The sequence below is a fragment of the Natrix helvetica genome (assembly GCF_964273705.1).
Source record: "Natrix helvetica genome assembly, chromosome: 2".
Classification (NCBI taxonomy): Eukaryota; Metazoa; Chordata; class Lepidosauria; order Squamata; family Natricidae; genus Natrix; species Natrix helvetica.
The window spans coordinates 105,876,548-105,890,920 of record NC_138552.1 but is presented as its reverse complement, the minus strand read 5'-3'; the positions used below and the strand labels follow the sequence as shown (position 1 = coordinate 105,890,920).

The window sequence follows — 14,373 nt, the reverse complement described above, 5'->3', positions numbered from 1 at the left end:
GAGATGGTAGCTAAACACAATCCTTTCAATATTATTGATATATTTTTGATTGGTTTAGTTTGGTTATAAAATGCAATGTTGTTTTCTTTGTTTTCTTTCTCTCAGCCTGACATTTGTCATTGTCCTAGTGATCAAGAAGATACAGGTGCTTGCAGGTGCCAGGTTTTTTCTCCAGCCAAAAATGTCACCAACTGACAGTCAAAAGCCCTTGGCTCTTGATAACAGGTGAGTGCTAGGGTGTGATATGTCTACTGCTATTCTGTGAATATAATTTTTCCATCGTACAGCACCTGGGATTGATAGCCGATGATGCTTCCAGATAAACATATTTTAGCAGTGTCTATTGGAAGATACTGTATAGTTTTCCAGGTGTTTTTTCCCCCCTTATTTTTAAAATAAACTGCAATGCTCTCTACATGGGGCTTCCCTTGAGATGCACTCGGAGACTACAGTTGGTCCAGAACGCGGCCGCGCGGGTGATCATGGGGAGGACTAGATACTCCCCTGTAACACCTCTCCTGCGCGAGCTGCACTGGCTTCCTGTGGTCTACCGAGTGCGTTTCAAGGTTTTGATTATGATCTTTAAAGCGCTTCATGGCTCAGGACCTAGTTACATACAGGATCGCATCCTGCCCCACACATCCCTACGACCAATTCGCTCACACAGAGAGGGACTTCTCTGGGTGCCGTCCACCAAACAGTGTCGGGGGGCGACACCCAGGAGCAGAGCCTTCTCTGTGATGGGCCCAGCCCTGTGGAATGACCTCCCCCGTGACATCAGGATTATTTCCGATCTCCGCTCCTTCCGTGTACAGTTGAAGACCCACCTTTTTCAACTATCTGGCCTGGCTCAACCGTAATTTTTTCGTTTTCCCCGACTGTCTTTTAAATTTTAAATTTTTATTGTATATTGGGTTTTATTATTGGGGTATGTAAATGGTTTTAATTGTCTAAATGTTGTAATTTATTACCTCCTCCGTACATGTATGTCTTTGTATATATGTATGTTTATGTGTTTGTACACATGTGTTATGTTTTATATGTTTCTAGTGTACGCCGCCCCGAGTCCTGCCTGGAAAGGGAGCGGCTAATAAATTCAATATTATTATTATTATTATTATTATTATAAAATGACTGTCCAGGAAAAGATGTGGAAAAAAGGAAGGGATGTGAAAATGTGAGACAGGATTCATATTTACCCAAATAAAAACATTATTTGGAAATAATTAATCAGGGAAGCTAATGTAATTCAGCCTCTAATTCGGCCATTTGTCAGTCATTATGAGATAATCTTGGCAGGAGAAAGTTAAAAGATCAATGGACAAAATTTATATAAAAAAATACAGTTTCAGAAGAACTATGTGGTATTTGTATTATGCTGTTTCAAGCTATAGAGAAAACAGGTTCAAATGCTTCTTCATGCTGCATATTGCATGAAGAAAACTAGAGAAGATTGAACAATATGATTCTCACCTCCTTTCTTTTTATCCTAGTCTTTATCTGTTGATTGGTTTATCTTATTCTATAGAAAAATCTTTTAATATTGTGCCAATGTTGCAATTTGCAAGCTAATTGCAATTCTGTGAAATTTGTTTATATATTTGCATTATATCTTGGTACACCAGTTTGTATCTCATCAACTACAATTGGTGGGGCTTGTAAATAAACCTTATTCATCTTCTCATGGGCTCAGTAAAGTTTTATAACTTTTACAAGTACAGCTTATTATACTTCCTCAACTGAGCGCTAGGTAGAACTACTGAATTTTCCTTTTTGGTAAAACCCCATTGGGAGAAGTATCTGCTTCCAAATCCTAGCACAGCTGATGACTGAGTTTAAAAGCAGATTTATCTGTTTCTGCCTATGAAGTTGGAGAGTAAATGTGAAGACTTCTCAGCGGTAGCCTCTTGTTTTGCAGGAGAGTCTTCGTAAACTTCAGTTATTTTTTATTCTTCCATTCGGTGGTCGTGGGCTTAACTTCCTGTCTGATGAGACTTGCCCGCAGCATCATTCTTGGGGTCTGGCTGGTTGGACGGATAGATAGGCCAGTAATGCCAAAAGGTTATGAACAATGTGATGCAGGTAAGCATTGGAAGGACTTTGCAGAGGAGACCTTATCTACTTGTACATAACAGAATTGGACTTCCCACTCATTGGCATCTTTGTTTCAAGCCTTGGAGAGGGAGTGGGTGGGATGGGAGAACCAGAAGCTGCATTTAACACGCAAAAAAAGAAATACTCATGATTTTTCTACAGGTTACACAGTTTGGATTGGAATGCTTTTTCTGGACCACTATCACACAAACCCCATCCTTGTGTGCTTCTGCCAAATCCTTTGCGACAAACTCAAACAGAAAAGGCTGTCTGCCGATTCATACTCCTCTGTGTGTAAGATTATGGAAATAGGTAAGCTTCAATCAGAGGCCACATGGTCTGTTGGGATGTTAAGCAATATAGAAGATATAGGGCAGGTTAAAATAGAATCTTCACTTCTAGGGAAGAAGCTCTGAACATTGCAGATTGTTTTCATTTGGAGAACTCGTGAAGGTGGGCTCCATAACTAAACATTTCCATTTCATCAACGGTTTGATGAAAGTTTGCACAGGCTTCTATTACGAAGATAAAACTATGTCCACATACTTTATTAGAAGTTTCCGTTTCAGGTATCTATGCTATCATGCACACGGGATTTCAGGAATAGCTTTCTGAAGGTTATCTGTTCAGACATTTCTGACAACATCACTACCTCCAAATTTTGTTTATCTTAAGGTGTTCTTTGCAGGGTGGAGTTGTTAAGATAGTGAGATATAACACTTGTGTAAGACTCTAGAGATGTTGTATTGATCTATCGCCTTTTCCCCCAAAGCTTTATATTTTGTATTAAAAAAAGTTAAACTGCAATTCCCCCCAAACACCCCCGCCCAAAAGAAATTCCAAAATGCATTAAGATCAATTCTTCGGCAAAAAGGGATGAACTGAAATGCAATGCATATGATATAGAGCAGTGATGACAAACCTTTTAGACACCGAGTGTCCAAACTGCGTGCGCGCATGCCCAAACTGAAAGGCCTGGACATGCACATGCACAGACATGCACAGCAGAGACCTAAAGACCAGCTGGCTGGTGGGAGGCGGGGAATCTCAGTACCGGCAGCACGGCAAGAGGTAAGATCTTTTTCTTTCGTGAGCTTCTGTTTCGTTGTTTGCAGGGAAACAGAAGCTCACAAAAGAATCACCACAGAGATCTGACCTGGGGTGGCGGTGCACTTGCCAGCTGAGAGACTCATGGATAGAAAGTCTCAGAACCTCACATACAATACTCACTTGAGTATGTTGGTCAGTAATAAACAAGGGAATGATCTGGGGAATGTTTATTTTACTTATTGATATCCCACCCTTTTAGTCTTACAAATAATTCTAGATGACAAACAAATCCAAGCCACCTTCCTCCTGCGATTTTCCCCTGTGAGGTGGTTTGGGCTGAGAGAGAATGACTGGCCTGCTAAACATGGCAAAAATTAATGCTGGTTTCTTTTTTTAGTTCCCAGAGCGTCTAGCAAAGCCAGGATAAGATGGTTCCTGCTCTATACACTACTGAATAACCCCAGTGTCCAAAAAATCCGGAAGCTAAAACCTCTCTCTTATTAAGTGGACGGATCAAATCTTTTCTCTTTTTGACAACGGGTGCTCAATATGCTAAGAGCATATAGGTGCCTCTGTGGCCAGCAACAATTAAGTGTTTGATCCAAGTTGTGATCAGGAAGGGCTTGCTGACATATTCATTTCTTTCCTAAATGAACACTCGCAGCATGGTGAGTATTTATTATATTACTGTACTGTATTCAATCCCAGTTCCTCTATATGATAACTGCAGTGTGATTAGTAGATGTGCAAAAAGGAAAAGATTCAGCATAACCCACAACGGAGGAATGGTTGGCGAAGATGACAGAATTTGCAATGATGGCGAAATTAACTTCCTTAATTAGTGAAAAGACAACATCAACACTTATTATTGACTGAAAACTCCTTATAGTTTTTGTTGGTGTTGCTTTAAACAGATGAAAAGAAATTGTAATTTATGGTTTTGATGATTAAAAAAAATAGATAATGGTAAAAAGAGACATTTTTTCCTTTGTAACCATAGTGGTAATTTTGTATTGGTGCTTGTAACTACTGTAAAGAAAATTGGAAGCCACTTCTGTTTCTGTTCATTTTTTATTGTTGCACCTTTTGCTCTTTCCTTCCTTCCTTCCTTCCTTCCTCCCTCCCTCCCTCCCTCCTTCCTTCCTTCCTTCCCTCCCTCCCTCCCTCCCTCCCTCCCTCCCTCCCTCCCTCCCTCCCCCCTCCCTCCTTCACCTCCCTCATTCCCTTCCCCCCACTCTCTTTTATAATTTCTTTTAATTGTTGTTAATTTTTTATCTTTGTCTTAAAATATCTAATAAAATTTATTTGCTTTAATAGCTTGTGTGTATCCTCCAGTTGGAAATCAGGCTGGGATTTTCTTTAGCAGACTTTCCAGAGAATAGCAGTAGGAATTCTGGTTCTCCAAACCTGCTTTTAATGAATGTTACTGGGGGCTGCTTTCTGTTTGAGGTAGAATAAATGTTTTGAACATCAGTTGACAGAATGTTTTGGGGTGACAGGAAACCAAATGTGTGTCTCCATTCGGGTTCCTTCTCCAATTTTGCACCATTAAACCCAAATTTCTAAGATCAGCTGTTCAGGTCCCCAACTATGTTTCTAATACCAGTGTGAAACTGGAGACGGGCCTCAATGAAATTTCAGTATGGACGACCGTGCTCAACGATTGAATCAGATTATACCCTTTTCTCCTTGGCCATTAATTTTCCATTAATTATGAGGAATGATTTTGAGTCCATGTAGGAGAAGGCTTTGGCAACTAAAATCACAGCTTTGCTCTTCTGTCCAGGTCTTTTACTCGGCATGGGAGATGATCAAGCCAAAGCACTCATTAAACAGTATGTAGCAGGCACAGAGCGCCAATGCACTCTGCCTCCCTTATGGCACACTTAACTAACCTCAAAGTACCTAAACACCAAAGGGCCTTTATTCTGACACAATGTCACACCTTCACTGAGGTGATACAATGGTGTTTTTTTCCCCTTGTAACGTAATGTGGATGGTTGACAAGAAATACATATACAACTATAAACTGAAATAGGCCCTCCTCTGAGATTGAGGGCTCTGCACCCATCTTTGAATTTGCAGAAAACTATTCAGGCATGAAGGTAAAGGTCATGGATGTCAAAGCACAACTTACACATGTTGATGTTGTCTTTGGATGGTATAAAAGAGAAAATGCTGTTTAATACCAATATACAAAAAAATGACAGTTCTGTCTCACTCATGTGCTGGAGATTAAATAAAAATATAATAGAGATGAAGGAAAAAAGAAAGAAAGAATGAATCAATGAATGAAATAAAGAAAAGAAAGAAAGACATATTTATGCCAAAGTTAGATGCAAGTGAAGAAAACCTTAAAACAGTTCTGTTGGCATTTTGTCCTCAGTAATCTTTGCTTGTCACAATTACAAAGAAAACTGTTAAGAGGTTTATTTTTAATAAAGCATGTTCTAAAATCTGCTCTGTATGGGGGAACTTTCCACCAAACGGTACCCAAGAAGCATGAGAAGTGTACAGGTAGTCCTTGACTTACAACTGTTCATTTAGTGACCATTCAAAGTTACAACAGCCCTGAAAGAAGTGACATGATGTTTTTCACACTTATGACTGCTGCAACATCCCCTTTGTCACGTGATCAAAATTCAGATGCTTGGCAACTGGTTCGTATTTCTGATGGTTGCAGTATCCCAGGGTCGTGTGACCTTCTGACAAGCAAAGTTAATGGGGAATTCAGATTCATTTAACAACCAGGTAATTAAATTAACAAATGCAATGATTTGCTTAACAACTGTGGCAAGAAAAATCATAAAATGGGGCAAAGTTTACCCTGTCTCACTTAACAACATACATTTTGGGCTCAATGGTCATAATTTGAGGACTTCATGTATTTCTGTTGACCACATGTTTACAATAGGAAAATGAATATTTTGGATTGATTTTGCAAATTTAAGAGATAGTGTTCTTGAGAGGGATGTGATGAAGAGCAGGAGGGTGTCTGTACTTCTGCATTCCAAATTAGTAATATTTTGCAGTTATTTTGTGTTTATATTACATTGATATTCAATAAAAATTATTTTAAAAGTCAAGTTTCGTTTCTATTTCCTTTTGAAGGCTTGCATTTAAGCAGTCCTCCAACTTTGCTTTCCCTAAATATGGAACAGTTGGTGTAATCTCTTCCTGCCTAGCGTATATCAGCGATGGCGAACCTTTTTTGGCTCGCGTGCCACAAGTGGGGGGAGCGCACGGGGGTCGTATGCAGGCGTGCCGCACCCATAATGCAATGCACGACCCTCCAGTGCGCATGCGTGCACAACAGGCGTGACCCCCCCATTTTTACATGCTTTTTTCACCCTCCCAGGCTCCAGAGGCTTTATAGGAGCCTGGGGAGGGCGAAAAGAGCCTCCCCCGCCCCCCGGAGGCCCTCCGGAGGCTTCAGGGACGGTCTGGAGGCTTCCCTGATGCCTTCAGAGCGTTTAAAACGACCCTCTGAGCAAACCAGAAGTGACTTCATTTTGAGCGCTCCGAAGGCTTCAGGGACCGGACGGACGTTCCCTGAAGCCTTCGGAATGCTTAAAATGACCCTCCGAGCAAACCGGAAGTCATTTCCGGTTTGCTCGGAGGGTCATTTTAAGCATTCCGAAGGCTTCAGGGAAAACTCCGGACGGTCCCTGAAGCCTCCAGAGGGCCTCCGGGGGGGTGGGGGAGGCTCTTTTCGCCCTCCCCAGGCTCCTATAAAGCCTCTGGAGCCTGGGGAGAGCGAAAAAATGGCTTTTAAAAACGGTGAACTCAGCTGGCCCGCGTGCGCATGCACACTGGCCAGCTGACAGGGCAGCGCCTTGCATGCCCTCACAAATGGCTCCATGTGCCACCTGTGGCACACATGCCATAGGTTCGCCATCACTGGCCTATATGGTGCCAGCTGCCTCTTTCTGTACATGCTAATGGCCCACATCTAAAAGACACTGAGATGTGTTCTGACCCCCCTCTTCATACACCAAAGCACTCCAAGACAAGAATACTGCTAGACAATTTATTCACAGTAAATTAACACTGACTAGACCTTGGCAGCAATCCAGACTTCCAAGATAAGACACAGGCACTAGAACGCTTGTCCAGCATTGGTAGAAACTCTGCAACCAGCCTCCAGGAAAGTCCCTCCTTAAATACTATCTTGAGAGGAGCCTAATTACAATCACCTGGGTCCAATTATCTTCTGTATCTGCGTAGTTGTTCTCTACATCTATCAGCCCTCCGTTGCCGAGTGTCCAAAACCAACTCCCTTGTCTCCTCCCCACTGCTCCAAGGCATGACGTTAGGAGCACACTCCTTTTGGCTTTCACCACTGCTCCATGCCTCAGGTGCCTCCTGGTGGCCAACCAGCCTCTCTGATCCCTGCTCGGAGTAGGAACCCTGTCCAGGGTCCTCCACATCTTCCAGAGCCGACTCAGAAGGCCCCTCACTGTCGGAGTCTGGTTGCAGCTCCAACGGCTCCTGCTGGGCCACAACAGAGATGTATATTCTTGCAGGGATCAGCTGTCATTAAGTGCCATATTTGTCTTTTGGGAGATTGGATATCGTGTTTGAAAACCATCTAAAGTGTGTGAAGCCTTTTAGAAGACTTAGGCATCATTGTCCTTTCCCTTTTCTTCAAATATGGATGGGAAATTAGATCATGGGTGTCAAACTCAAGGCCCAGGGGCTGGATCTGGCCCATGGAGTGCTTAGATCTGGCCCATGGGGCTGCCCTGGAAACAGCGAAGGACCTGCCCGCAGTACCTCAGCCACTGAAAATGGAGGCCATCGCAGCTGAAAATGGAGCTCATGAGGGCTGCAGGAGGCCCTCCCAGGCTCCATTTATGCTGGCAGAGGGTCGCAGGAGGCCGTCGCAGCTGGAAATGAGCTTGGGAGCACGTTTTCACTGGCAGAGTGCTCGGGCACCAAAGGCAACCCTGATACAAGTGATGGCCACCCTGGCCATGCCCACCCCAGCCCCCCGTGGTCAAACACAACCCTGAGGTGGCCCTCAATGAAATTGACACTCTGATTGATTTGATTTGCTTCTGAATGTCTATGGTCCAAACTCCAGTGGAGTTTCTGAGACTGGAAAAAAGTGGAGTTGGGAATTACATATCATTTGGGGTATTTCTTGCCCATGATACGAAGTACTTGAACTTATTATTATATTATAATATAATAATTATTATATTATGAACATATATTAGAAACGTGGAAAACATGAAAGATGTTTTTACAGTATCAAGTCTGGTTGGACTTTCAAAAAATCTAAAAAATGGAGGATTCAAATACATAGAATGAGACAAAGAATTGTAAGAGAAATGATAAGTAGACACAAATCCCGATTGCACTGTTAGTGTTGCTCTGGAAAATCTTTTTAGTAACTGATCCACCAGTTACCATTCTTATCAATTCACCTTGAGCTGTGCAAGTTATTCTGTTTTGCATTTGGCATGTTCTCTTGAACTTTTCTTCTGAACTTTGTACTCCTGTATTTTTCTATGTAATGCCACTGACTGGAAGCCTTTTTTTAAACTTATAGTTGTTAAATGTCTGCAGATAACTGGGAGTCTCTTCCAGTTGGTTAGCTTCTACACAACTTCCTCATTGTGCTCTTATGACAGGCAAATGTTTAACCACATGTTTGTTTTATGAGTTGCTAGCTCTGTTGGAATTAGAAACTGCCTTGGAATTACCTCTGCAATCTCAGATCAACGGAAGGATTAAGAAAAGAACATGACACAAAGAAGACGGAGACACCATATTGTTTCCTGGGGTTGCCTATAGAATTGCATACATCTAAGACCTACAGCTCTTCTCAGCATGGCCATTATACCCTCTCTGGAAACATGGTAAGTTTTGAATACGAGAAATGCAACCATGAGATTTGCTGAACTCAAAATGCTATGTGGCGGGGTGGGGTGGAGTGGAGAGGAGAGCATTTTTTCAGGGATTATCAGAAAATTAGAGGGGATGCTTAATTCTTCCCCCAACCCCTTATTTTCTTTTGCAGCTTTCCTCCCCTTGAAATAAATCTAGGGGAGCATTGGCAGATGCTGGCCAATTGCAGAGGAAATATTTGACTCGAACACCAGACTTAAAACAGACTAGATAACTAAGGGGAGTTTTAAGCATCAATTGCTCTCCCCTTCTTCTTCTATAGAAATCTTTCTCCATCACTTTCATGATTTAGGAGGCACTAATTTTCTGGTGGTATCTAGTATAGGGTGCTTGCCAGAGACGTAAGGGATTGTCTATATTCTAAATTGCTTGACATATTATTTGAAGAGTATTGTAGCTTTTGCACGATATTCATATAATAATACTTTATTTTCAATAAAAAGCACATTTATTTTCAATTTCAAATAGTTTAGCACACTTGAACAATACAGTAAATGCAAAGACCTTCCTAATCCTCCTCTGTAATTTACGACTACTGCAAATTCCATCTATCTTTGCCCTGCTTGATCCTTTCCTCGCTAAACATAATTTGCTCATGTTTGATTGCAGTTTATCTCTCTTGTTCAATTTTGACATGATACCCTAAGTAGAATGCAAAGGTAATCCTACAGAAGAAATCTGTTCCCATCCCATTTGCTGTGTTTTGTTAGTGAAGACAGGATGTTACAAGCTTCAGTAATGAATGGGAGGATGAACCAGTGTGAGCATTCAGGTCACTTCTGCTCAGAATGAGATGGCTGCCTCAGAGCAAAACATGGGATGGGAACATGACAGATAGTGGTGGATACCTCTGTAGAGACCATCTTGGGGTTTCCTTACTCTCTTGGAGGACAGGGCCTGAGTTGTACCCACTAAGTAGTGTATTGTCCTCAAATGTATTGGTGGATGATGTCTTATCATTAAGGCTAAAGGAAGATTTACTTATAGATATGGTTGACTTACTTATGGGAAATGGGAGGGACACCTCATCTTGCTTGTAGCTTCAGACTCCATGAAAAGGGCATGGCTATTTCCTCTGAGAATTGGTTAATAAGATTATTTCATGGACATAGTTCATGGAAGCACTGGTGCTGATGAGAGAATGTTGGACCGAGTCTGTGTTCAACCCTCTGCTCAGCTAAACCTCTTGAGTTTCAGGCTAATCCATTTGCAGGGTAGTTCTGGTTGCGCAAAAGAGAATGGCTTCCTCATGATACTCTGACTCCACTGCAGAAAGGAAAGAAAAGGTAGATCGGTAGATACTCAGAACTGTTATCCAGTGGTGTTCTCAGTTTTTTCATGTTCAGAAACTTGGAATACTGCATAGATTAGGATACAGGTAGTCCTGACATTCACCGTTGAGCCCAACATTTCCATTGTTATGCAAGACAATTGTTAAGTGAGTTTTGCCCCATTTTACCACCTACCTTGCCACAGTTGTTAAGTGAATCACTGCAGTTAAGTTAGTAACATGGGTGTTAAGTGAATCTGATTCCCCCATTAACTCGGCTTGTCAGAAGGCAGCAAAAGATGATCACATGACCCAGAACACTGCAATCATCCTACATACATGCCAGTTGCCAAGTGGCTGAATTTCGATCACGTGACCACAGGGATGCTGCGCGTGAAAAACAGACATAAGTCACTTTTTTCAATACCGTTATGATTTTGAACTGTCACTACATGAATGGTTGAAAGCTGAGGACTAATTCTAGATGGCATATTTTTGTAGATTGCAATCGCACTGGTATCTACAAGTACAGAGTTTTGCAATGAGGGGTTTTCCAGTCCTACCAGGTGATGCCAGATATAAAAGCTGAGCTCTTTTGCCTACAAGTAACCCAGTCTATTATTGTGCTTTGGCAGTTTCCCCTAACTTGCTGCAGAAGTTGAATCAAGAAAATTTAGACTGCACACTTACTTAGAATTGTATTTCTTTATTTGTCCCACAAAGGCATTCTCCATTTTTTCCATTGGAAACTACGGCATTATTTAATCTACAGCACTGATGTGCAGTGAGGTTTATGGCTGGTGAGGCACTGATGTCATCAAATGATCATCATGAAGGGAGGACTGTGACAACTTTGATCTTTGCAAGCGTGCAAGCAAAATACCCCAGGATCACGGTGGCGGGGACAGCAACTCCTTCCGCTGCGCTGTAGAAAAGAGCCACGCTGTGCAGGAGGCTCCTCAGCGCTAGCCTCAGATCAGTGTGAGCCGCGGTCCTCTTCATGTTGGCTCAGGAAGGAGGTGAATGGGACCGTGAGTCAGGAGGCTCCTCAGCGCTAGCCTCAGATCAGCATGAGCCGCGGTCCCCTTTATGTTGGCTCAGGAAGGAGGTGAATGGGACCGCGCGTGCAGGAGGCTCCTCAGCACTAGCGTCAGATCAACGCGAGCTGTGGTCCCATTCCCCTCCTTCCTGAGCCAACATGAAGGGGACCGCGGCTCACACTGAACTGAGGCTAGCGCTGAGGAGCCTCCTGCACAGCATGGCTCTTCTCCACAACACAGCGGAAGGAGTTGCTATCCCCGCCACCGTGATCCTGGGGTATTTTGCTTGCACACTTGCAAATATCAAAGTTTTCATAGTCGTCCCTTTTTTAGAGGCTTTTTAAAGTCTCACCTCAGCACTCGCCTTTTCCCTTTTCCCTTTTTTTCTTTTCATGATGAGAGCGGTGAGGCTCTGCCTCCCCTGACTGCACGTCACTGATCTACAGTATGTAACTTTCAATTAAATACCTTGTTTGCATTTGTGTATTCTATGCAGCCAGTCCCCAAATGAAACCTATAATGAGACCTGTACAAGCCTAACAGACCTGGAGCCTGTTTTACATTATTCACTTCTTCCATCAGTAAGTAAAACTCTAAAAATCTTAACATCATTGCCAGCAACATTCCTTGACTGCTTGGAACCCATGGATTTTCTTTCCTTCTTTTGTAGATTGCCATAATTGTGGTGCTATCTTGTCTTGAAAAGAGAGCCAGGAGAAATGTAATTGATGAAAAATGCCATCTCCTCAACAGGAGGTGTGGGGTTGTTGTGTAAGTCTGCAAAATTATTTTGTTTCAGTCTTCTTTACTTCCTCCTTTACTGCTTTAGGTGTCGAGGGAGATACAAAATTTTGGCTCTTGTTCTTTTGGCAGCCTCAACCATTGTTCATTTATGTTGTTGTAGTGTGTCTTTGATATTTTGTCTCTGCATCTTCTTCTGGGTCTGCCTCGTGTTCTTTGACCTTATCTTCTTTATGTATGCTTTGTGGTACGATATAGAATCCCACAACATCCCCTCCAGGTGAGCAAACCTCTCTCAGACCTGAAGGCTCCCAGGTCTGACATCTTTTACATTGGGCCTTCAGGCCTGCCAACTTCTATAGTTCCTGTTTTTGTATGCAATTTAAGATTGGTTCTATGGCAATTCTTTCTCTTATGCTCTCATTTGTCATTTGATTCAGTACCTGCATAATTATAGCATATTTTGGGCTACAGAGGAGAAGCTCAGGCAGCCTTTAGGATTATAGACACTTTCTAATTCTGAGTTAGAAGAATATAAGAGGAGCTGCCTTGCTGGACTGGAACATAAAGCTACCTAGAATCTCAAGGAATATAAAATATACAAATATAGGTCAATCAATCGATTAGTCAATCAATCCCTACTGAGTCAGGTAGATGCTACAAATATCTAAAATTGGTAGCCATCTGGTAAAAGAGAAACCCCATGCCAGCGGTGGGTTTCACTTATTTTTACCACCAGTTTGCTACATGTGCGCCCCTTCTACGCATGCACCCGGCTTTCTGTGCATGCACTTTGCTCTCTCTAGCACCTTCTGGGCATGCGCCCGGCCTCAAAAACATGGCTAAATACGGCGGCATAGAGCTGGGGACACGATCTCCGCTACCGGTTCTCCCGAACTAGTCCGAACCGGTTGAATACCATCTCTGCCCCACGCCTACTACTGCAGCTTGTTCTACTGTCAAATGCTTCATCCCATGTAGACATTCTTTCTATGCCTAATTGAAAGTTTAAACATGCAATTTTAATATCTTTTTTTCCCTTCACAGACCCTTAGATTTAATGGGAGTATGCAACTGTCGTTGGTCAATGGGTTTTGCCTTTGGAGCTACCGCTAACAAAGTCATGATACTGTTTGCAGATGGTTATAGCCCCCTGCGCGTGCTGCCACAATGGATTAAAGGTGAAAGATCCTACCTATTAGAACATTTTAGCCTAAAGCCTAAATTACTTCCCTTCAGATTCTGATCCCACCTCATCTCTGTGATATCATTTACAAAAAGGTGTTGGGAATAAGGTAAGGAAACAGCCAAAAATGTGGAAATTCTCTTTCCAGTATAAAAAATACAGCACGGCGGCTAGGTTAACCTGAGGCTTCATTTAAATGTGTCATAAGGCACAGTTAACTTACTTCTAACTTTTCTGTGTCACATCCATCTTTTCTCCTGATTCATCATCAATTTATTCTGCATTACCTTTGGAGGTCTATTTAAGCAATATTCTCATTTAAACGCATTTGCTGAATATTTGCAATTCAGTAAGAGGACAGCTGGCAAACGTCTCCCAGATCAATACTCTTGAACTATTAATTATTACATTTATATACTATAAATCCCTCTGAAAAGTGACTCTGGGAAAATAGAAAATGTACGCCCAGTTGTGTCAGTGTATTTTTACTTTTGGTACTAGAAATGTCCTTAATAATGAAGAAAAACAGATACAAACTCTGGGCTTGAAGCTAAGTACATAGCAGTCTGCAATTTAACATGATTCACTCAACAATCACAGTGATTTGTGAGAAAAAGATGTCATAAATTAAGGTGACCAACTTTTTTACAATGAAAAGGAGGACAAATAAATTGGGAAAAAATATCGTAAATAAAAGAAATATTTTATTCATTGCAACAATAATACACTAAAATATGATATATGCATAATAAAAACATTTGTAACATTTTATATTGTAATTATGCTTACATGCCTGTTAATTATTATTTAAATGAGTACTTTTCCATTGAATTAATATTTTTGTCAATGTATCATCTTCTAACAATATATTGGAAATATCTGAACAAGAAATATCCTTCATATTGAATTTTACGGCAAGTGCTGCAGCTAGAGTATCAACATTCAATCTCAATCTCAGTCTACTGCGTGCGTATGTGCCGTTTCGTGTTTCGGTAAGAAGTAAACAAAGCCACTTGCACGCGGCACTCTCTCTCAAGGTCTCCCATGCGGAGCGCATGCATCTCATAATCGCATTT

General features: G+C 41.8%; 2 protein-coding genes across 3 annotated transcripts in view; both read left to right on the top strand.

The window, feature by feature from the left end:
* The window catches only part of LOC309386969 (stimulated by retinoic acid gene 6 protein-like), a 48,898-nt gene extending 44,440 nt beyond the window's left edge, over positions 1-4,458 (top strand). The window contains exons 15-18 of one of the 2 annotated variants that reach the window (XR_014174520.1): positions 106-225; positions 1,919-2,082; positions 2,257-3,336; positions 3,542-3,645. Coding sequence is in view for 1 of the 2 variants with exons in the window: in XM_081942985.1 (XP_081799111.1) it covers positions 106-225; positions 1,919-2,082; positions 2,257-2,406; positions 3,542-3,648 (541 nt within the window). In the remaining variant the exon portion in view is untranslated. Of the gene's footprint in view, positions 1-105; positions 226-1,918; positions 2,083-2,256; positions 3,337-3,541 lie in introns of both variants that reach the window. The other variant, XM_081942985.1, reaches the window with a different exon arrangement.
* A 4,202-nt stretch (positions 4,459-8,660) lies between these two features.
* Positions 8,661-14,373, top strand: part of LOC309386238 (stimulated by retinoic acid gene 6 protein-like) — a 29,726-nt gene continuing 24,013 nt past the window's right edge. The window contains exons 1-4 of the mRNA XM_081941385.1: positions 8,661-9,011; positions 11,867-11,951; positions 12,041-12,141; positions 13,159-13,292. Of these exons, the coding sequence (XP_081797511.1) occupies positions 8,983-9,011; positions 11,867-11,951; positions 12,041-12,141; positions 13,159-13,292 (349 nt within the window). The 5' untranslated portion in view covers positions 8,661-8,982. The remainder of the gene's footprint in view (positions 9,012-11,866; positions 11,952-12,040; positions 12,142-13,158; positions 13,293-14,373) is intronic.